Below are 24,288 nucleotides of genomic sequence, written 5' to 3' on the forward strand. Positions count from 1 at the left end.
TCAGCAAGCACAACCTTACTAAACAAAACATATCAAACTGACAAACAGCATTCTTCAATATTCATATGATCTCAAAAGCGTTTTAGTTTAATGAAATTGTTGAAAAATATGATTATCTCCTCTTGTCAGAATCTAGGAGTATAGGTGTACTGTGTACTGCACCTGGCTGTGTTCATATCGAACATTCCTTCTAATGATAATAATACAAATAAAAAGTAGGCACTAACTGGGACCGCCAGTGTAAAAAAAGTGACATTTTCTATTTAACAGTTGTCCTAACAAGAAAACAGCATTGATCTCCATTCAGTAATTCCATTAAACGTTAACTGTCGACCCATGTGAAAGTTAGTCCAGTCGTTGAACCAAGTGATGACATCAGAAGATAGGAACGCGCCTCACGCTGGACAATTTCCATATTCTGCGTCACGGATGGACTGGGGAGGCGTAAACTGCCTGAAAGCGACAGTTAGTTCTCTATGCAGCAACAGAGAAGGAGACCAAACATACATACATACAGGTTGATAATAATACGTGTTCAGATCTAGAATAAACGCTTTAGGCTACATTAGTAAACCTTTTCATCTTTACTGGACTTCATTACAGTTCGGCGAGGTAGTAAACCTGTTCATCTTTATTGGACTTCATTACAGTTCTGCGAGAATGTTTTTTAAAGCTTTTCTATTCCTGGCAGGCGTGCATGCGGCTTCTGGCGTTTTTAACGGTGAGTAGAATTGACCTGATCCGTGATAAAAATGTATTTCATACAAAGAATGTGTAGCCTACACTTTTAGGCCCTACCTGACTTATAGCCATAGACTATTATTTGGTAAAGTTTCATTCTAGGTTATAAGCGGTTTGGTGTGGTACGGTGACTTATAACCGTCGCAACATAAAGTATTAAGTCTAGTATTCATGAAACATTTACAGACAGTTCCATATTCCAAAGTATAAAATACTACACTGAACAAAAATATAAACGCAACATGTAAGGTATTGGTCCCATGTTTCATGAGCTGAAATAAAAATCCCATAAATGTTCCATACACAAAAAAAGCGTTTACATCCCTTTTAGTGAGCATGTATCGTTTGGCAAGATATTCCATCCACCTAACAGGTGTGGTATATCAAGAAGCTGATTAAACAGTATAGCTTCTGTCCCTCTCCTCGCACCAACCTGGGCTTAAACCAGGGACCCTCTGCACACATCAACAACTGACACCTACGAAGCATCGTTACCCATCGCGCAACTACCTCAAGTCTCAGAGCGAGTGACGTCACCTGATTGAAACGCTATTAGCGTGCACCACCGCTAACACTAGCATGATCATTACACAGGTGCACCTTGTGCTGGGGACAATAAAAGGTCACGCCAAAATGTCCAGTTTCGTCACACAACACACATTTTGAGGGAGTGAGGCTGCACCCCTGCCCAGTCATGTGAAATCCATAGATAAAGCTCTAATGAATTTATTTAAATTGACAAATGTCCTTATATGAATTGTAACTCAGTAAAATCTTAGAAATTGTTGCATGTTGCGTTTATATTTTTAAGTATAAGTCATGAGGGATATTTATGAAGTTTTATTATAGGCCAACATTTTATCCTTTGCTTTTCTTGTCCGAAATAACTCTCCTTTTTATGATGCAACAAAACAGGTTGAAATGTATTGCAATAGGATTTTAGAAGTGGTCTTTTTGAACACCATGTTTGAACACCATGACAGAACCAGCATTTTATCAACAACGAAAAGTAGATTTTAAAGAAAGTTATTCCAATACCCATGTAGCACCTCTCATTTTCAGGACACACATTATAGTCATCTCATTTTCAAAGGGATCCTATAGGAACTTCAAACAGTCTGTTTCAGGTCCTCCATAACACTGAGCTCTATGACTATTATAATGTAGACTGCAGTGCTCCACACACCTATTCCCATGTGTGACTGACTTGGGTCTCTCTATTGTTTTTCTCCACAGGCAGCTCCATCGTGAGGACCTTCGCCAGGAGGTTAGTCACGGAAGGGTCCGCGGTCACAGACGAGCCAATAGATCTAGACCTATTGGACTACTACACAGACATAGACAGTAATGGGACTGGAGTTGGATTAAACAATGTGTCCGGACCGGGAGAGAGAGTTGGGTTTATAAATGGGTCCAGACTGAGACCGTTGGAACTGGGCTCTGCCAGGAATGCTACAGAAGTCTGGTCTTACACCATCTCTGTTGTGGCCAACAACTTCCTCACAGGCCACCTCTCTACCATTTTCATCCCGACGCTTTACACCATCGTCTTCCTCATCAGCGTGCCTCTTAACATTGTTGCCATGGTGACCTTTGCCCAACGGATCCGGCCCATGAAGCCGGCAGTGATCTACATGCTGAACCTGGCAGCCGCCGACCTGCTGTTCGCCCTGCTGCTGCCCTTCAAGATCGTCTACCACTACAATGGCAATGACTGGGGCTTCAGCGAGGGGTTGTGCCGCCTGGTCACTGCGGCCTTCTACTGCAACATGTACTGCTCCATCCTCCTCATGACCTGTGTCAGTGTGGACCGCCTGCTGGCAGTGGCTTACCCCATCAACTCCCTGGCCTGGAGGAGCCCCCGAAACGCAGCCTTAGCCTGTAGCGCCATGTGGATCCTGGCTGTGGGTGGCTCGCTGCCTCTTGTCCTCTCACAGCAGACAGTCTACTACAACCCACTGGATATCACCACCTGCCATGACATCCAGGACCTGGAGCTGTTAGAGGAGCAATACGTCTTCTTCTTTCCTACGCTCTCCTGCACCCTCTACTTCCTGCCGCTGTTCATAATGGTGACCTGTTACTCCCGGGTGGTGCAGGTGCTCAACAAGGCTCCGTGTGGTGTTGTAGGTAAATACAAACCAGGGAAACCAGACATAATGTACTTCATTTGGCTAATCTGTTTCTTAATCTTGATGCAGCAGGTCTGTTTAAAAAATAATTCTCATTAGAGGATAATAATATTTTCTATTGTAATTTGATCTGATCTAGGCCGTTCGAGGCAGAAGGCACGGGCTGTGGTGATGGCAGTTACCGTGCTTGTGGTGTTCGTGGTCTGTTTCACACCCACCAACTCCATTCTCCTCGCTCACTACCTCCAGATCGCTGGGCTGGTGGGTGGGGAGCCAGACACTACCCACGTGGCCTACCTGGTGTCACTATGTTTGGGGAGCATCAGCTGCTGCCTGGACCCCTTGGTCTACTATTTTGGCTCGTCCCAGTGCCAGAGACAGCTGGAGGGGGCGCTGGGATGCCAGGCATCTGCCGAGGGAAGGAAGAGTCTGGCCTCGTCCTCTGGTTCCTCCAGGACCAGCACCAGGACCAGAATAAGCACGAGGACCAGCACTAGGATTACTAAAGTGGACACCTTCCAGGCCAGCCTCAGCAGCCAGTACAAGAAACTCCTGGTCTGATGGATGGATGGAGACACAGAGAGCTGTTTCTTTTTCACTGACTAAAATTAACAATATATATTTAGTATATGCTGTATTTAGACTGTTTCAGACAGTGCAAGATGCTTCTGGTCTGACAGATAGACATGGACCAAAGCTAGGCTATTTCTGAGGAGAAAGAATGGATTTGACTTGTATGATGAATTCAGTCAGACATTCATCCATAGGTCTGGGTTAGCTATGACTCTAAATAATATAACTCTAAATATGAAGAAGAGATATACATTTCCGTTGTTTCAGACAGTGCAAGAAGCTGCTTTTCTGATTGCATGGGCCAAAGTTGTTTCTGACCTGTACGCAACTACAGTACCAAGAATATATATTTAGGGTAAGAGAAAAGGAAAATGTAAGTTTGTGAAAATGTAATGGATAATAAAAAATAAATATATTTCCCATGGAAGTTGAAGTTGGTATTATTGAAGCAGGTTTAAATTCCCCAAAGCGGTTTCTTTTAAGTTTGATGGTCTGCGATAAGGGAATAACAAAGGAGTCTTTGTTCAATCATGTATTGTACCATTTCTTAAACGCTCACTGTGAACAATACAAGGAAATGCTTTCGATGTAAGCTGAGTGAGGTCACTTCTATGCCTGCTGGCCGTAGAGATATTTACTCAGCATTGTGAAATGTATAGCCTATGCACTATGTTGTCAATGTTGTAAAGAAATACCACGGCGTTTATTAGGTACACCCATCTTGTACCAGGTCGGACCCCTCTAAGCCTCCAGAACAGCCGGAATTCTTTGGGGCATGGAAAGGTTGCACAATTTGTATAAAGGGACCTAATGTCTGCCAGGAAAACATTCCCCACACCATTACACCACCGCTGCCAGCCTGTACCATTGACACCAGGCAGGATGGGGCCATGTACTTATGCTGCTTACGCTAAATCCTGACTCTGCCATCAGCATGATGCTACAGTAACCGGAATTCGTCGGACCAGGCAATGTTTTTCTACTCCTCAATTGTCCAGTGTTGGTGATCGTGTGCCCACTGAAGCCGCTTCTTGTTTTTAGCTGGTAGGAGTGGAACCCGGTGTGGTCGTCTGCTGCAATGTTTTTAGGAACTTTTACAAACGACTCAAGACATTTCAGCTTTTCATTTTTAATTCAATAAGTATTCAATTATTTTGTTATGGCAAGCCTAAAAATGTGCTTAACAAGTCACATTACAAGTTGCATGGAACTCACTGTGTGCAATACTAGTGTTTAACATGAATTTTGAATGAGTCTCTGTACCCCACACATATCTTCTGTTAGGCCCCTCAGTCAAGCAGTGAATTTCAAACACAGATTCAACCACAAAGACCAGGGGGGTTTTCCAATACCTTGCAAAGAAGGGCACCTATTGGTAGATGGGTAAACATAATAAAAGCAGACATTGAATATCCCTTTGAGCATGGTGAAGTTATTAATTACACTTTGGATGGTGTATCAATACACCCAGTGATACAGGCGTCTGTAGGAGCGAAGCCTTTTCGTGAATGAGGTGGTGTACCTTAATAAACTGACCACTGTGTGTATATTATCACTCCAATAACTTTAGCTCACACTCATTATTACTAAATGTTCCATTTGTGTGAATGTATAATCTTGCATTCAGAATTGGAAGAGCTGTTTGACTACTGAAATACCCAGACAAAACGTCAGAGCAGGTACTACGCTGCGTACAGACACTCTTGCGCACTCAACAATCGAAATATAGCGTATTGCGGTACTACTTGGAGAGTAAGAAGTGCTGTGATACCTCCTATTGGGGTGAATTATACATACTTCAAGTCAAGTACATTTACAGCACTTTGTCACAGTCCTGCATGTTGCATTACATACAGCAGGTGGCGCTACATATCTATTTAGTACCAACAAGTATTCCGTGGGATTTATATTTGGTCTGGAGGATAACATTAAATGAAAAAAATAAGAAATGGTCTTAAAGAAGGTATTTGTGCCATACTGTTACAGAACATTACAAAAAACAATGGTAAATGTTTCAAATAAAGCTATCTGATTTTTTTTTGTGTGTGATATATATATTTTGTTTGTGGTTTAATTTCTTTCAAATTAATTTAAGGAATATAAATAATGGACACTGAGGCATTGTGAATAGCTGAAATATTGAGTAATACATGTTTATGCACACACACACACTGGCAGTGACTCACCAATTTTGTCTCATCATAATTTAAGGTAGTTGACAAAATTAATTCCACATTAAAGCCTTTTCATTTAGATAGTTTATTTCCATTATGATTTGAAGATCAGATACGATTGTTACTTCCTGCCCCCTCCTCTGTCCTTTCTTCCCATCACCACCATTCCTCTCCATTCCATTCCTCCGTTTCACCAGTACAAAGAAAAACAGAGCAAGAGAAAAGCACCCGAGAGTCCTCAAGCAACTAGCCATCTGCTCTGTTTTATGGACCAAACAGAGATGCTAGTGACTAAGTCAAACAAAAAGATCAAACTGTTGTAACTTACACTGAGCCTGCCCTGAGTACACTGGACCTGATGCAAGACACACCACTTTCTCGTTACTCTCATAAACCTTTGCTCTGTGTTGCAACTGGGAACATAACGACAGAGAAGAAAGAGGGCAGGAGACATCAGCAGACAGGGAATCATATTCTTTAACTGTGAGGAAATGTTCTTGATACACTCCTCTTTCCACTGAAAGGTTATCCCACTATTTACTAGCCTACCCACTACACATGCTGGTAGGCCTACTCTACCCCAGTGCTGAGCTGTACATTTCCTTAGGCCTATGCTTGTAAAGGAGGCACATTTGCACATCCGTTTTTTTGCAGGTATTGAAGGTGCCCCTAGGCACAGCTCTAGGATTAGTATATACCTTCCTCAAATTCCAACTTCAAGCCTAGGTGGAAAAATATAAAACTGACCTTAGATCAGTGTCTGAGGGCAACATCTGGACATACTACATCTGCTCAGGCAGTCAGCCTGAACAACACAGGTGTGAATGGTCACGTGTCATAACATTACGCAGGTTTTTTCTTCCCACCTGTTATGTAAGGAAGGGGTGTGGTACCCTACCTTTTCCGTTTACTTCAACGTCGCACAGACAAAAGGAATACACAAACCCGTGTATCAGCATTCAACACTCTTCATACATCGCAGATAGATCAATGTTGGAAAGTTTTGTGGAAGATAACATGAGTTTTCAGCCACATTGGTTGAAACTTATATTTTTATTGGCCTGCGTCGATCTCTGTCTGTCTCAGAAAAATGGTAAGAGAAAGCCTTTTCCCTCTATTTCTCTCGTTATTTGTTTTTTCCGCAATCAGATACACGTTATGATATTCTTTATTGCCTTGGACAATTTATTGTGTCGGATTCCCTCGATCTGATTCCTTTGAATGCAGAGTTTGTGAAATACCCCTAGATGTGATGATATTTCCAATGTCGGTGTGGTTATAACCCTCAAGACTTCAATGAGTGATGTCATCATCCCACATGGCAATGGGCTTGTTCAACATTTGAGCGACAGTGCAGGCGACTGCTTACTGACTTATCTACAAATTACCTTGCATTTTTTTTCACCTTTATTTAACCAGGTAGGCCAGTTGAGAACAAGTTCTCATTCTGTTCTGGCCAAATAAAGCAAAGCAGTGTGACACAAACAACACAGAGTTAAACATGGAATGAACAAACGTACAGTCAATAACACAATAGAAAAGTCTATATACAGTGTGTGCAAATGAAGTAAGATTAGGGAGGTAAGGCAATAAATAGGCCGTAGTGGCGAAATAATTACAATTTAGCAATTAAACACTGGAGTGATAGATGTGCAGAAGATGAATGTGCAAGTAGAGATACTGGGGTGCAAAGGAGCAAAAAATAAATAACAATATGGGGATGAGGTAGTTGGGTGGGCTATTTACAGGTGCAGTGATCTGTAAGCTGCTCTGACAGCTGATGCTTAAAGTTAGTGAGGGAGATATAAGTCTCCAGCTTCAGTGATTTTTGCAATTCGTTCCAGTCATTGGCAGCAGAGAACTGGAAGGAAAGGCGGCCAAAGAGGAATTGGCTTTGGGGGTGACCAGTGAAATATACCTGCGGAGCGCGTGCTACAGGTGGTTGTTGCTATGGTGACCAGTGAGCTGAGATGAGGCGGAGCTTTACCTAGCAAAGACTTATAGATGACCTGGAGCCAGTGGATTTGGCGACGAATATGAAGCGAGGGCCAGCCAACGAGAGCATACAGGTCGCAGTGGTGTGTAGTATATTGGGCTTTAGTGACAAAACAGATGGCATTGTGATAGACTGCATCCAATTTGCTGAGTAGAGTGTTGGAGGCTATTTTGTACATTACATCACCGAAGTCAAAGATCGGTAGGATAGTCAGTTTTACGAGGGTATGTTTGGCAGCATGAGTGAAGGATGCTTTGTTGTGAAATAGGAAGCCGATTCTAGATGTAATTTTGGATTGGAGATGCTTAATGTGAGTCTGGAAGGAGAGTTTACAGTCTAACCAGACAGACATCATCAATAACGACTCATTTATTAGTTGTAGATCAGTTAGTCAGTCACATTTTACCCATGATACATCACGGTTTTGATGCTCGAACACGGCCACAGACACACATTTTCTCAGTCGAGGTTTTTGATAGGGTGCCTCTTTATACACTAGAATCCCTCTTTATACACTACATCACCAAAAGTATGTGGACACCTGCTCATCGAACATCTTATTCCAAAATCATGGCATTAATATGGAGTTGGTCCCCCTGAACTCATCTGGGAAGGCTTTCCACTCGATGTTGGAACATTGCTCTGGGGACTTGCTTCCATTCAGCCACAAGCATTAGTGAGGTCGGGCACTGATGTTGGGCGATTAGGCCTGGCTCGCAGTCGGCGTCCCAAATTCATCCCAAAGGTCTTCGATGGGGGTTGAGGTCAGGGCTCTGTGCGGGGCAGTCAAGTTCTTCCACAGCGATCTCGACAAACTATTTCTATGGACCTTGCTTTGTGCACGGGGGAAATGTCATACTGAAACAGGAATGCGCCTTCCACAAACTTGAATGTTGGAAGCATAGAATGGTCTAGAATGTCATTGAATGCTGTAGCGTTAAGATTTCTCTTCACTGGAACTAAGGGGCCTAGCCCAAACCATGAAAAACAGCCCCAGACCGAATATTCGTTGGCAATATGCATTGGGGGCAGGTAGCGTTCTCCTGGCACCCGCCAAATCCAGATTCATCTTTCGGACTGCCAGATGGTGAAGCGTGATTCATCACGCCAGAGAACGCGTTGCAACTGCTCTAGTCCAATGGTGGCGTGCTTTACGACACTCCAGCCGACGCTTGGCATTGCACATGGTGATCTTAGGCTTGTGCGCGGCTGCTCGGCCATGGAAACCCACTTCATGAAGCTCCCGACAAACAGTTATTGTGCTGATGTTGCTTCCAGAGGCAGTTTGGAACTCAGTAGTGAGTGTTGCTACCGAGGAAGGATGATTTTGCTTCGTGACTCGGCAGCCCCATTCTGTGAGCTTGTGTGCCCTACCACTTCACGGATGAGCCGTTGTTGGTTCTAGACGTTTCCACTTCACAATAACAGCACATAGAGTTGACCGGGGCAGCTCTAACAGGCCAGAAATTTGACAAATTGACTTGTTGGAAAGGTGGCATCCTATGACCGTACCAGATTGAAAGTCACTGAGCTCTGCAGTAAGGCCATTCTGCTGGCAATGTTTGTCTATGGAGATTGCATGGCTGTGTGCTTGATTTTATACACCTGTCAGCAACTGGTGTGGCTGAAATGGCCGAATCCACTAATTTGAAGGGGTGTCCATACCTTTTTATATATAGGATACTTCTACTGGTCCATTTTTAAGCTAGGACTCTGGTACACAGTGATAGCGGGGTCGAATCCAGTACAGCAGGTAGCAATAATGCACCATATCGTTGGACGCCAACTTCCAATAAACCCCACAGAAGAAGAGACGGAGGCAACAACAGTTTCTAGCTAGCTAGGACAATGGTAGATACTGTCATCTGCCCCAGGCTGTCAGGCACTGTTTTCCAGCAGTTCTGTTAACAAGGGTGAGAGCAGGTGTTTAGGAACCTGGGTGCTAGCTAGTTAGTAAGCTAGGACTCGGTACACAGCAGGCGGGAGAGATCGCTAGCTAGCACACCGGTAGACAGTGTCCTTCACCCCTGCCTGTCGGGCACTGCTTTCCCGCAGTTCTGTTAACAACGGCGAGGGTAGATGTTCGGCAGGCGGGAGCGAAGGACTCTGTGAGCTAGCTAGCTAGGAAGACTCCGGCACAAAGCAGACTGGGAGTGACACCGGTAGCTAGCTAGCTAGGACACTGGTTGATCGTGTCAATCGCCCCCGAAAAACTCAGATGAAGGAATGCCCACATGCAGGAACACCATCATATACACTATTGAGATTTTTTACTGAAAATGACCACTTTAAGGGGTATACTACAAAGCAGGATCAATGAGTTAGCCAGCTAACTTTGATAACCAGAAATAACTTTTTCTGGTTCATAAAGAAAGCTACACTTAAATACAGTATGTGTTTTTGGTTGTTGAGTTAAGTAGACATTGCCCATTAAGCTTCTCCTTGTTCCTACTTTTTGTTTACCCCTCTGGCGTCTTATTAGTTGATTTCCAATAAATGTTTACTTTTGATATAGTTTACATATGAACAATAAAAAAGTAATAATTGAGGCATCTACCTGACAGTGACGTAAATAAGTCACAAATGTCTATTGTATTCAAATGGCATACATTCTAACCTCATTGTTGGAAGTTCCTTAAACAGCCCTGTTTATAATCCCCTTGTTTCTCGCCTCTTTCTCAGAGCGTTTTAATGCTGTCGTTGACGACCGAGGATTCTCAGGGAACGAGACAATGGAGGGGGTGGGGGTCTCCCTGACGGCCCTCATGGTTCTGGACAGTCATCTGACCACTGTGTTCCTCCCCATTGTCTACATAGTGGTGTTTGCTGTGGGGCTGCCCACCAACGCCATGGCCATCTGGGTCTTCCTGTTCAGGACCAAGAAGAAGCACCCTGCCGCCATCTACATGGCCAACTTGGCTCTGTCTGACCTGCTCTTTGTCATCTGGACGCCTCTGAAGATCGCCTACCACTTCAACGGTAACGACTGGATCTATGGAGAGAGGCTGTGTAAAGTCCTGGTGGGCTTTTTCTATGGGAACATGTACTGCTCCATCCTCTTCATCACCTGTATCAGTGTCCAGCGCTACTGGGCCATCGTTTACCCCCTCTCCCAGGATTGTAGGAACAACCATGTAGCCATCGGTGTCTCGGTCGCAGTCTGGGTGGGGGTCTGGCTGCTGACCACCCCTCTCTACCTCTACGACCAGACAGTCAAGGTGACCAACCTCAACATCACCACCTGCCACGACGTCATCCGGCCCAGCCAGAATAGCATGGCCGTCGGCTACTTCCTGACCATGGGAACCCTGGGATTTGTCGTTCCCACTGTAGTGTGCGTGGTGGCCTACGTTCTGATGCTCAAGTCCCTGAGGAACTCCATGACGGACGCCAGCGTCACCAAGAATCGGCGCAAGGCTGTGGTGCTCATCATTACTGTGCTGGTCATGTTCCTGGTCTGTTTCACCCCCAGTAACATCATGCTGCTGGTGCACTACTCCCTCCTGCTGGCCGGAGTAGTGAACGATGGCTACGGCTTCTACATCACCACCCTGTGTCTGGCCAGCCTCAACAGCTGTGTGGATCCATTCATCTACTACTTCATCTCAGAGGAGTTCAGGGAGCACGTGAAGAACACGCTGAGGTGCCGCAGTGAGAGGACAGTGGCGAGGATGAGTGTCTCGTTCAGCGCTCTTAAGAAAAAAACCACCTCCACATCAGACTCAGGGAACACACAGAGCAGCTACGTTAAGGAGGGCTCTCATGTGGAAGTTGGCTGTACTGACGTTTTTAAAGAACTGGACGGGTGAAAGGGAATAGCTGGTGACCATCTGCCATGTTGCTTTCACCTGACTTGTTTCATCATTATTAATGGAAAAGGTGCAATTTTAAACTGAGATGCAACCCCAGGCTACTTCATATTATGTGCTGGTTATATTGGCTTGTCTTCTCTCATACATGATATTTACATGGAGATTTTGGGGGTTTTATTTAGAGGGAAAAGTTAGTAAGACTGATGAGGCAAATTGTTTTTATTCTGCGTTACTGATCCATCCTCCACGTTTAGACAATCCGATGTCCATTAAGTTTGTTCCAGCGCGGAGCTCTCCGAAACTGTCAACTTAGTTCTCAGTTCCCTGCACTGACCCTTCACTTTAAGTGAGCCATTCACCTACAGTACCTAGTGAAAGTCTACACACCCCTTGCACAGTTATGGCATTTTCTACACCACCTGCTTGACATTTTCAAAGTGGAAGAAAAAGTATTGAAAATGTTTGAAAAAAATAAACAAGATGTCTTGTTTGTATTCACACCTCATAGTTAACACTTAATGGAAGCACCTTTGGCAGCAATTACAGCTGAAAGTTATTTTGAATAATGTTCTACCTAGTCTTAGCGTAACATTATATCCATTGTTTTTGTCAATTGCTCAAACTCAGTGCATTTGGTTGGGAATCATTGATGAAGGCAAACATAGTCTTTGATTTTCAAGCAGATTTAAGTCAGGATGGAAGCTGAACCCCTCTGAAACACTCAACACCTCTTGGAATGCCATTATGGTGTGTCTTGTTATTCAGATTTCTGTAATTGTCCCACTGAAAAACAAACCTATCCCAGGGTTAGGTATTCAGAAGACTGAGGCAGATTTTCCTCTACATAGTGCATTCGGAAAGTATTTAGACCCCTTGACTTTTTCCACATTTTGTTATGTTACAGCCTTATTCTAAAATTGATTAAATCGTTTTTTTCCACCTCATCAATCTACACACAATACCCCATAATGACAAAGCAAAAACAGGTTTTTAGACATTTTTTGCAACAACAAAAAAAAGATATATCAAATTTACATAAGAATTCAGACCCTTTACTCAGTACTTTGTTGAAATCTTTTTGGGTATGACGCTACAAGCTTGGTACACCTGTATTTTGGGAGTTTCTCCCATTCTTCTCTGCAGATCCTCTCAAGCTCTGTCAGGTTTGATGGGGAGCGTCCATTCAAGGACATTCAGAGACTTGTCCCGAAGCCACTCCTGCATTGTTTTGGCTGTGTGCTTAGGGTTGTTGTCCTGTTGGAAGGTGAACCATCGCCCCAGTCTGAGGTCCTGAGTGCTCCGGAGCAGGTTTTCGTCAAGGATCGCTCTGTACTTTGCTCCGTTCATCTTTCCCTCGATACTGACTAGTCTCCCACAGCATGGTGCAGCCACCACCATGCTTCACCGTAGGGATGGTGCCAGTTTTCCTCCAGACGTGATGCTTGGCATTGAGGCCAAAGAGTTTAATCTTGGTTTCATCAGAGCAGAGAATGTTGTTTCTCTTGGTCTGTGAGTCCTTTAGGGGCCTTTTGGCAAACTCCAAGCGGGCTATCATGTGCCTTTTACTGAGGAGTGGCTTCCGTCTGGCCACTCTACCATAAAGGCCTGATTGGTGGAGTGCTGCAATTGAATTCTAGAAGGTTCTCCCATCTCCACAGAGGAACTCTGGAGTTCTGTCAGAGTGACCATCGGGTTCTTGATCACCTCCCTGACCAAGGCCCTTCTCCACCGACTGCTCAGTTTGGCCGGGCGGCCAGCTCTAGTAAAAAGTCTTGTTGGTTCCAAACTTCTTCCATTTAAGAATGATGGAGGCCACTGTGTTCTTGGGGACCTTCAATGCTGCAGACATTTTTTTGGTACCCTTCCCCATTTCTGTGCCTCGACACAATCCTGTCTCAGAGCTCTATGGACAATTTTTTTTCGACCTCATGGCTTGGTTTTTGCTCTGACATGCACTGTCAACTGTGGAACCTTTTTATATAGACAGGTGTGTAACTTTCCAAATCATGTCCAATCAATTGAATTTACTACAGGTGGACTCCAAACAAGTTGTAGAAACATCTCAAAGATGATCAATGGAAACAGAATGTACTTGAGCTCAATTTTAAGTCTCATAGCAAAAGGTCTGTTTGTTTTTTTTATAAATTTGAAAACATTTTATTGCTTTGTCATTATGGGGTATTGTGTGTAGATTGAGTATTTTTTTATTTAATCAATTTTAGATAACCAAATGTGGAAAAAGGGAAGGGGTCTAAATACTTTCCGAATGCACTGTATTTACCTGGGCTTTGCTCCTTTCATTTTTCTTTTGATCTTGACAGACTCCTCAGTATCTGCCGGTGACAAGCATACCCATAACATGATGTTGCCACCACATTACTTGAAAATACAGAGGGTTGGTAGAATCTTAAAATTATTTTCAGCTGTACTTGTGAAGACCTGCACAATCAAGACATCTTCATATTACATTTATTTTTACATTTCCTATACGTTGAAAATGTGGAGCAGGTTGTGTAAATCGGTAGGGAAAAAAACTAGAATATAATCCCTTTTTCTTTTTAAATTTTAAGGCAGAACCTTTTGAAAACTGTTCAAGGGATGTGTAGACTTTCACTAAGCATTGTAAACCATGAATGTATGATATTTCTATCACCTATGCGTATGCTCGTGAAGCTCATCTGATAAATAAAATGTAAATATTGTACATATTACATTTGTCTATAACAGATTGTGTGTAATGTTTTATTTTTCAATAGAATTACATAAAACAAAAATGATTTGGCTTTGTCAGCCGAGTGGCATTTAGCAATGGTTCCCTTTCTGTTGTTGAGTGTGAGAACCCCAGCAGCGTTGCAGTTCTTGACACACAAACCAGTGTGCCTGGCACGTACCACCATACCCCGTTCAAAGGCACTCAAATCCTTTGTCTTGCCGATTCACCCTCTGAATGGCACACATACACAATCCATGTCTCAATTGTCCCAAGGCTTAAAAATCATACTTTAACCTGTCTCCTCCCCTTCATCTACACTGATTTAAGTGGATTTAACAGGTGACATCAATAAGGGATCATACTGTAGCTTTCACCTATATTCACCTGGTAAGTCTATGACATGGAAAGAGCAGGTGTTTCTACTGTTTTGTACACTGTGTATGTATATTGTACATTTCCCTTGTTTCAGACCATGCAAGAAGCTGCTGGTCTGATTGACATGGACCAAAGCTGTTTCTGACCTGCACCCAACTACCAAGAAGATACATTTAGGGTAAGAGAAAAATAAACTGCAATGGATCATTTTCTTTTCTTTCTATTACGTCTTAAATCTTTATCTTAAATATATTTCCGTTGAAGTTGGTTTATTGAAGCAGGTTTAAAGTCTCCAAAGCCGTTTCTATTAAGTTTGATGGTCTGTGAAAAGGGTAAATCCATTTCAATTCAATCCCTTTTTGACAGCATCACTTTTAATTTAAACAAAACTTTCCATATTTGTTTGCCAATGGAAGAAGTGGTCAGAAAGTGACTTTTTGGACCTGAATGCCAAAACAAAAATGGTAATTTCTTAACCTTTAATGTCAATTATCTAAACTCAAACTCTGATATTTTTCATATTCGCGCATGTTCTTGAATACACGGTGGGTGTCATTTTCAAATAATTGAAGTAGAATTCATAGAAGAGACCTACTGTATCCCTTCAGACCAATGCCATTTTACTGGTACACCATTGAAATTTGAACTTCTAATTACTACCACAGATGTCTATTCTATTATCTATATTTCTATTTCAATAGATTTCCTATGGAGGAATGACAGTACAATTTAAAACAACAGATATTCCCAATCAAGTCAGCATTCTTAAATGTGTGGACCTCCAACCATTTTAGTGGTAACATTTGAAAATTAAAATGTCCATCTGATTCCCATATTAGTACATTTATCGCCAAAACACGACACTCACCCGGTATTCAAGAGCATGTTGTGTCTCAACCGATGGCGCGCACAACACAAAACCTCAGATGTAAATTTAGGTTCTAAGCAAAAATTAAAAAAAAATGGAGTTCACAATCTTTTAGAATTTACATTTAAGGTAAAAAAATTACATTGTATTCAAAAATTGTTTGACAACCCTGTTTGGAAGCTTTTAAATTATATACATCTCAACTGTTTATCTTTTCCAGTGATAACAATGTGGATGTCTCATTGTATGGTGGGGTTTTCAAAACAGTCAACTTTGAGCACCTTTATATCTTTAATGTTTTGGCATTCAGTTCCAAAAAGTTACTTTCTGAGTACTGAGAAAATATGTATGGAAGTTTTCATTCAAATCAAAAAGTTATTGAATTCAAGTGGATTTACCTAATAACAAAATACTCTTTGTTCAATCATGTATTGTACCATTTCTTAAACGCTCACAGTGAACAATACAAGGAAATGCTTTTCTACGGAAGCTGAGTGAGGTCACTTCTATGCCTGTAGTGTAGAATTAATGTTTTGTTTATTTTGTCACCATTGTTTATATGTAGAGACATTTACTCAGCAATGTGAAATGTATAGCCTATGCACATTGTCAATGTTGTATAGAAACACCATGCACTATATATTATCACTACAATAACTTTTTAGCTCATACTCATTATTACTGAAGGTCAATTTGTATGAATGTACAATCCATGGATTCAGAAATGGAAGAGCTTTTTGATTTCTCAAATTAGGGGTGCTAATGTAGAGTAAGTAGTGCTGTGATGCCCCCTATTGGTGTGAATTATACATACTTCAAGTCAAGTACATTTACAGCACTTTGTCACAGTCCTGCATGCTGCATTACATACAGCAGGTGGCGCTACATACCTATTTAGTACAAACAAGTATTGCATTTACTAAATGGGACTTATATTTGTTCTGGAGGATAACATAATAAAAATAAAAAAATATTTTAAAAGGTATTTGTGCCATAAAGTTACAGAACATTACAAAAAAATGTATGGTAAATGTTTCAAATAAATACATCTAATTGTTTGTGTGTGATCTTGTATTGTTTGTGGTTTAATTAATAGGGCTTGCTAAGCAAGAGTCCCAACTTTAAATCCACATACTTCTGACTTATTATTAATGTCCAATATCTTCGTTATACTACTTCTTCTCAACGCTACTACTCCTAAACCGTTTAAGCTAGAAACGTCATTCAAACTTTAAAACATACAGATTGGTCTGGAATAGTGTTTGTGTACAACTTTTTGATATCTTTTATACTTTTGTAAACTATTCAACTTTGTCCTTTATGTCCATCTTCATTCACTTTCATTGCATTTCCTTAAGATTCTAAAAGGACGCATTGTGACATCACTTCCGGCATCCTACTTACTGTAAATGCAACAATGCAACTTTTGACACAAATCAGCTACTTTGACCACTTTGCAACAATGTAGACAAAACATCATATCTGTATGCAGAACAAAAATATATTATTCAGATGAAAAGTTTTCTGTTTTAGTAACTGCAATAACTTTTCCCGTAACTTTTTATGAAACTGAAATTTTGAGCACTTCCCTAACATGGGACCAGCCCATAGCTTGTGATAGCGAATTTTCAATATTGTATAAAATATTCCGGGCCCTCAGCACAAATGAGTCTGGGACAGCCACAGCTGTAGGTCATTTGCACAAGGGATAAGAAGCAGTGCTTGATTTGGGCAGGAGCTCACCAGAGCTGAGTACCAACACCCAGGGTTGGGGAGTAACGGATTCCATGTATTCCGTTACATTTAAGGGATTACAAGAAAACGAAAACAAATCTTTGACACTTCTCTGTTTTGTCAATGACATTCAAATCAGCATTGAAAAAAGGACCAAGTTTAAGTTTGTGCCACCTGAACGAGTCTGACCACAAGTCAGAGACCACTATGACGACACACCAAATGTGTTTGATGGATCACGGGAAAAGAGCAGGAATAGGCTTTTATAGGCTACAGTCCAAGCTATGTTTTCCAATAGTGCGACTGCAGTCGGCGTCCAAAGATTATCCAACTTGAATAAAATCTTGGAGGTAACACATGGAATCATGCAGTAACCAAAAAAGTGTTAAACAAATCAAAATATATTTTAGATTCTTCAAAGTAGCCACCCTTTGTTTAGCAACACCTTAACTGGAGGGAGACAACTCTTCATAGGGTGACAAATTCCCATGATTTGTGGATCTGTTTCAGACCAAACAGCTAGCGCTAAGATTTCAAATAATTTCCTGGTCTGGACGACCTAGATTGATAAAGATTAGATTTATAACACTCATTAGCTTCGTCTTAAGAGCATGCTCTAAATAACTCAACTTGGTAGTTTGCCTGTCTAAAGAAAAGGGTGCTGCTCTGATTGGGTAGAGCGAAGCTGTCTGTTCACTCGCTTCATATTTAATCAGACCGCTTCTCCTCGCACTTCTTTCACTTTTCACACTCAACTGTAGTTTAGACATTGACCACAACCACACAACTACTGACAACAACACAACTGCTGACCACAAAACTACTGACAAAAATTACTGACCACAACAACACAACTACAGACCCTGACCACAACCCCTGACCACAATCATACAACTACTGACCACATCAACACAACTACTTACCACAATCATACAACTACTGACCACATCAGCACAACTACTGGCCACAACTACTGACCACAACCACACAACTACTGGCCACAACTACTGACCACAACTTACCACACCTACTGACCATTAATAACCACAGCTACTGACTACAACTACTGACCACAAGCACACAAATACTGAACACAACTACACAACTACTGACCTAGCCTACTGACCACAACCACACAACTACTAACCTAACCTACTGACCACAACTATACAAGTACTGACCACAACTACTGACCTGACCACAATCACAACTGCTGACCACAACTACTGACCACAACCACACAAAAATTACTGACCACAACTACAGACCCTGACCACAACCCCTGACCACAACCACTGACTACAATCATACAACTACTGACCACAACTACACAACTACTGGCCAGAACTGACCACAACCACACAACTACTGACTACAACTACTGACCACAACTACACAACTACTGGCCAGAACTGACCACAACCACACAACTACTGACTACAACTACTTACCACACCTACTGACCATTAATAACCATGGCTACTGACTACAACTACTGACCACAACTTACCACACCTACTGACCATTAATAACCATGGCTACAACTACTGACCACAAGCACACAAATACTGAACACAACTACACAACTACTGACCTAACCTACTGACCACAACTATACAAGTACTGATCACAACCACTGACCTAACCAACTGACCACAACCACACAACTACTGGCCACAACTGACCACACCTACTGACCATTAATAACCACGGCTACTGACTACAACTACTGACCACAACCACACAACTACTGACCACAACTACTGACCACAACTGACCACACCTACTGACCATCAATAGCCACGGCTACTGACTACAACTACTGACCACAAGCACACAAATACTGAACACAACTACTGACCTAACCAACTGACCACAATCACACAACTACTGACCTCAACCACACAACTACTGACCACAACTACTGAGCCACACAACTACTGGCCACAATTACTAACCACAACTACTGACCACAAAAAAATATTTTGAGAGCTGTCATCACTAGATCCACCATATTTATCTCCCCAAATAAAAACCTACAACTCTAATCATTACATCATCATTCAACTAAAATCAAACCTAATTTACACTGAACAAGTAATACGGTTGATGGACTACTATATCAGAGTAATGAGACCAATTATTTTACTAAATGTAACTTTGACTATATGTAACTGCTTTTCTTTGAATAGTAAAGTAAATCTTCTTCCATTACCACTAAAATACTTTAAAAAAAGAGCTTTAGCAAACCCCACAACTTTACAAGTAAAGTTACCATCTAGTTTCTTTAAAATGAATGGAAGAAAGATAAATAATGGATGCAGAGGCATTGTGAATCGCCGAAATATTGAATAATACATGTTTATCCACGCATTCATCAATTTTGTGTCTCATAATTTCAGGTAGTTGACCAAATTAATTCTACATCAAAACCTTTTCATTTAGATGATCTTTTTCCATTTAGATGATTTATTTCCATTATGATTTTAAGACCATAGGTCAGATGTTACTTTCTGTCTTCCTCGTCCCATCCCCCGAAACACCATTCCACTTCATTTCATTCCTCTGTTCCACCTGAACAAAGACAATCAGAGCAAGAGAAAAGCACCTGAACCTGATGCAACACACACCACTCTCTCAAGCTACCAGTTTGTATGCCAGATGTGATCACTATGTTTCCATTCTGGGTGTTACAGAAAATCCCTATACAAAATGGCGCCATAGATCTTTTAACTTACCTGTTCTTGCCGAGATATGGAATTCATATCAATAAGGATCGTTTTAGTGGTACTCAGATACAAGATAGAGAGACAATTTTCACAATTGGCTGACACATTTTTTTTTGAAAGATCATAATGAAGTCAGGAATGCTATTGAGTGTATTAATGCCTTCACATGTATCTGGTTTCATCTCTGAATATTAGGAAATGTGAATTATTTGCGTTGAAAAGAGGTGACTTAAACTCAGTATGTAAAATCAGAAAGAAAAGGCCAACTTAAATTTCTTTCCTATTGCAGAGAAAGTTGAAAGAGATTTAACTCCTGGTTATTAAGAGATCTTTATCTGGATGTGTACTTTTGTCAAAATCCGATGGTCTGTCCAGATTAGTTTATACCTCCTGTGCCTTGGATGTTCCTCTGTCAGTAACTAAAATGGCTGATACTAAATTATTTTACTTCATATGGAGGAATAAACCAATTTTTTTTAAGAAAAGTGGTCAAATGTAGCACCCAAGGTGAGGGAGAGCTAAATGCTCTGGATTTTAAAACCTATAATATAATCTTTAAAATCAAATGGATACAAAACTATTTAAGAAATAAGCATTGCACTTGAAATATAATCCCTAATTTAATATTCCAACAGATTGATGGTTCTTAATCAAATGCAACTTTGATGTGGGTAAGGGACCTATTAAGCTTGCTAACTTTCATAATCAAGTACTTCTAACTTGGAACCTTATGTACAAACAACTTTTCCCCATATAGATATACAATCTGGAATAATAAAGACATAAAATACAAAAACAAGTCCTTGTTTTTTCAGAACTGGTTTGACAACAGCATTACCTGGGATTAATAATTATTGAATAATGATGGACTATATGATTCTTCAGAATTCATGACAACACATGATGTTACATTCACTCCTGAGGAGTTTCAAATAAACTCAGAAAAAAAGAAACATCCCTTTTTGAGGAGCCTGTCTTTCAAAGATAATTAGTAAAAATCCAAATAACTTCACAGATCTTCATTGTAAAGGATTTAAACACTGTTTCTCATGCTTGTTCAATGAAACAAACAATTAATGAACATGCACCTGTGGAACGGTCGTTAAGACACTAACAGCATACAGACAGTAGGCAATTAAGGTCAAGGTTATGAAAACTTAGGACACTAAAGAGGCCTCTCTACTGACTCTGAAAAACACAAAAAGAAAGATGCCCAAGGACCCTGCTCATCTGCGTGAACGTGCCTTAGGCATGCTGCAAGGAGGCATGAGGACTGCAGATGTGGCCAGGCCAATATATTGCAATGTCCGTACTGCGAGACGCCTAAGACAGCGCTACAGGGAGACAGGGCAAACAGCTGATTGTCCTCGCAGTGGCAGACCACGTGTAACAACACCTGCACAGGATCGGTACATCTGAACATCACACCTGCGGGACAGGTACAGGATGGCAACAACAACTGCCCGAGTTACACCAGGAACGCACAATCCCTCCATCAGTGCTCAGACTGTCCACAATAGGCTGAGAGAGGCTGGACTGAGGGCTTGTAGGCCTGTTGTAAGGCAGGTCGCCACCAGACATCACCGGCAACAACGTCGCCTATGGGCACAAACCTATCGTCGCTGGACCAGACAGGACTGGCAAAAAGTGCTCTTCACTGACAAGTCGCGGTTTTGTCTCACCAGGGGTGATGGTCGGATTCGCGTTTATCGTCAAAGGAATGAGCGTTACACCGAGGCCTGTACTCTGGAGCGGGATCGATTTGGAGGTGGAGGGTTGCAGGCAATCTCAACGTTGTGCGTTACAGGGAAGACCTCCTCCTCCCTCATGTGGTACCCTTCCTGCAGGCTCATCCTGACATGACGCTCCAGCCTGACAATGCCACGAGCCATAATGCTCATTCTGTGCGTGATTTCCTGCAAGACAGGAATGTCAGTGTTCTGCCATGGCCAGCAAAAAGCCCGGATCTCAATCCCATTGAGCACATCTGGGACCTGTTGGATCGGAGGGTGAGGGCTAGGGCCATTCCCCCCAGAAATGTCCGGGAACTTGCTGGAAGAGTGGGGTAACATCTCACAGCAAGAACTGGCAAATCTAGTGCAGTCCATGAGGAGGAGATGCACTCCAGTATTTAATGCAGCTGGTGGCCACACCAGATACTGACTGTTACTTTTGATTTGACCCCCCCCCCCCCCTTTATTCAGGGACACATTATTCAATTTCTGTTAGTCACATGTCTGTGGAACTTGTTCAGTTTATGTCTGTTGTTGAATCTTATGTTCATACAAATATTTACACATGTTAAGTTTGATGAAAATTAACACAGTTGACAGTGAGAGGACATTTCTTTTTTGTTGTTGCTGAGTTTAGTTGTTAGAGCTGTCCCTAAAGGTGCTGTTCTTCTTTTAGGAGAATATAACAATACTCCAAGTGTAACTGTTGAGGATTTTGTAGCCTCAATTCAGCTAGAAGGAATTGACATTTTAAACTATAAATGTAATAACATGTAAGAAAACTATGTCAAGTTGTTACTATTCCCTCTGCTAGAATATACTGGAATGCAGCATTGGGACAAGTGGACTGGAACAAAGTCTTGTTGTTGTCTGGCGATTATTGTACATTGCGTTCGGAAAGTATTCAGACCCCTTTCCTTTCCACATTTTGTTACGTTACAGCCTTATTCTAAAATTTATTAAATTGTTTTCCTCATCAATCTACACACAATTTCCCATAATGACAAAGTGAAAACAGGTTTTTAGAAATGTTTTCAAATGTATTACAAATAAAAAAACAAATACCTTATTTACATAAGTATGCAGACCCTTTGCAATGAGACTCGAAATTGAGCTCAAGTGCAATGACCATCCTTGAGATGTTTCTACAACTTGATTGGAATCCACCTTTGGTAAATGCAATTGATTGGACATGATTTAGAAAGGCAAACACCTGTCTGTATAAGGTCCCACAGTTGACAGTGTATGTCAGACAAAAACCAAGCCATGAGGTCGAAATAATTGTCCGTAGGGCTCTGAGGTAGGATTGTGTCGAGGCACAGAAATGGGGAAGGGTAACAAAACATTTCTGTAGCATTGAAGGCCCTCAAGAACACAGTGGCCTCCATCATTCTTAAATGGAAGAAGACTTCATAGAGCTGGTCGCCCGGCCAATCTGAGTAATCGGGGGAGAAGAGCCTTGGTCAGTGAGGTGACCAAGAACCTGATGCTCACTCTGACAAAGCTCCAGAGTTCCTCTGTGGAGATGGTTGTCCTTCGGGAAAGCTCTCCCATCTCTGCAGTACTCTACCAATCAGGCCTTTATGGTAGAGTGGCCAGAGGGAATCCACTCCTCAGTAAAAAGCACATGACAGCCCGCTTGGAGTTTGCCAAAAGGCACCTAAAGAACTCCCAGACCATGAGAAACAAGATTATCTGGTCTGATGAAACCAAAATTGAACTCTTTGGCCTGAATGCCAAGCGTCACATCTGGAGGAAACCTGGCACCATCCCTATGGTGAAGCATGGTGGTAGCAGCATCATGCAGCAGGATGTTTTTCAGCAGCAGGGACTGGGAGACTAGTCAGGATCGAGCAAAAGATGAACAGAGCAAAGTACAGAGAGATCCTTGATGAAAACCTGCTCCAGAGTGCTCAGGACCTTAGACCAGGGCAAAGGTTCATCTTCCAACAAGACAAAGACCCTAAGCACACAGCCAAGACAACGCAGGAGTGGCTTCGGGACAAGTTTCTGAATGTCCTCGAGTAGTCCAGCCAGAGCCCGAACTTGAACCCGATCGAATATTTCTGGAGAGACCTGAAAATAGCTGTGCAGCGATGCTCCCCATCAAACCTGACAGAGCTTGAGAGGATCTGCAGAGAAGAATGGGAGCAACTCTCCAAATTCAGGTGTGCCAAACTTGTAGCGTCATACCCAAGAAGACTCGAGGCTGTAATTGCTGCCAAAGGTGCTTCAACAAAGTACTGAGTAATGGGTCTGAATACTTATGGAAATGTGATATTTACATCTTTTTTATTTTTAATACATTTGCAAAAAAGAATTACCTGTTTTTGCTTTGTCATTATGGTGTATTGTGTAGATTGAAGAGGGGAAAAAACTATTTAATCCATTTTAGAATAAGGTTGTAACAAAATGTTGAAAAAGTGAAGGGGTCTGAATACTGCACTGTATAATTGATCTCATGCCTTTGTCAGTAGCCTACTTGTAGACACATTGTATAATGTTGAGTTAGCGTTCTTGTACTGGGGTGAATCCATTTGAATTCAATCACTTTTTGAAGAAAATCAAATATAAAATATATTTTGATTTGTTTAACAGTTTTTTGGTTACTACATGATTCCATGTGGTATTTCATAATTTTGATGTCTTCGACCACAAAATGATTGAACTAGGCCATTATTACTTCTGTATCAGCGTTAGCAGAGCAG

At 41.8% G+C, this 24,288-nt stretch overlaps 2 protein-coding genes across 2 annotated transcripts; both read left to right on the top strand.

Annotated features, from left to right (window-relative positions):
- The first annotated feature begins 457 nt into the window (after positions 1–457).
- On the top strand, positions 458–3,873 carry LOC106568217 (proteinase-activated receptor 1). The gene is made up of 3 exons (XM_014138367.3): positions 458–721; positions 1,978–2,871; positions 3,013–3,873. The coding sequence occupies exons 1-3, from the start codon at positions 661–663 to the stop codon at positions 3,432–3,434; spliced, it is 1,377 nt and encodes a 458-aa protein (XP_013993842.1). The 5' UTR covers positions 458–660; the 3' UTR covers positions 3,435–3,873.
- Positions 3,874–6,546: 2,673 nt separating this feature from the next.
- On the top strand, positions 6,547–16,325 carry LOC106568234 (proteinase-activated receptor 2-like). The gene is made up of 2 exons (XM_014138402.3): positions 6,547–6,713; positions 10,299–16,325. Exons 1-2 carry the CDS (start codon positions 6,611–6,613, stop codon positions 11,423–11,425), a joined length of 1,230 nt encoding a protein of 409 aa, XP_013993877.2. The 5' UTR covers positions 6,547–6,610; the 3' UTR covers positions 11,426–16,325.
- Positions 16,326–24,288: the final 7,963 nt, after the last annotated feature.

Source organism: Salmo salar, chromosome 01, assembly GCF_965601325.2.
Source record: "Salmo salar chromosome 01, fSalSal1, whole genome shotgun sequence".
NCBI lineage: Eukaryota > Metazoa > Chordata > Actinopteri > Salmoniformes > Salmonidae > Salmo > Salmo salar.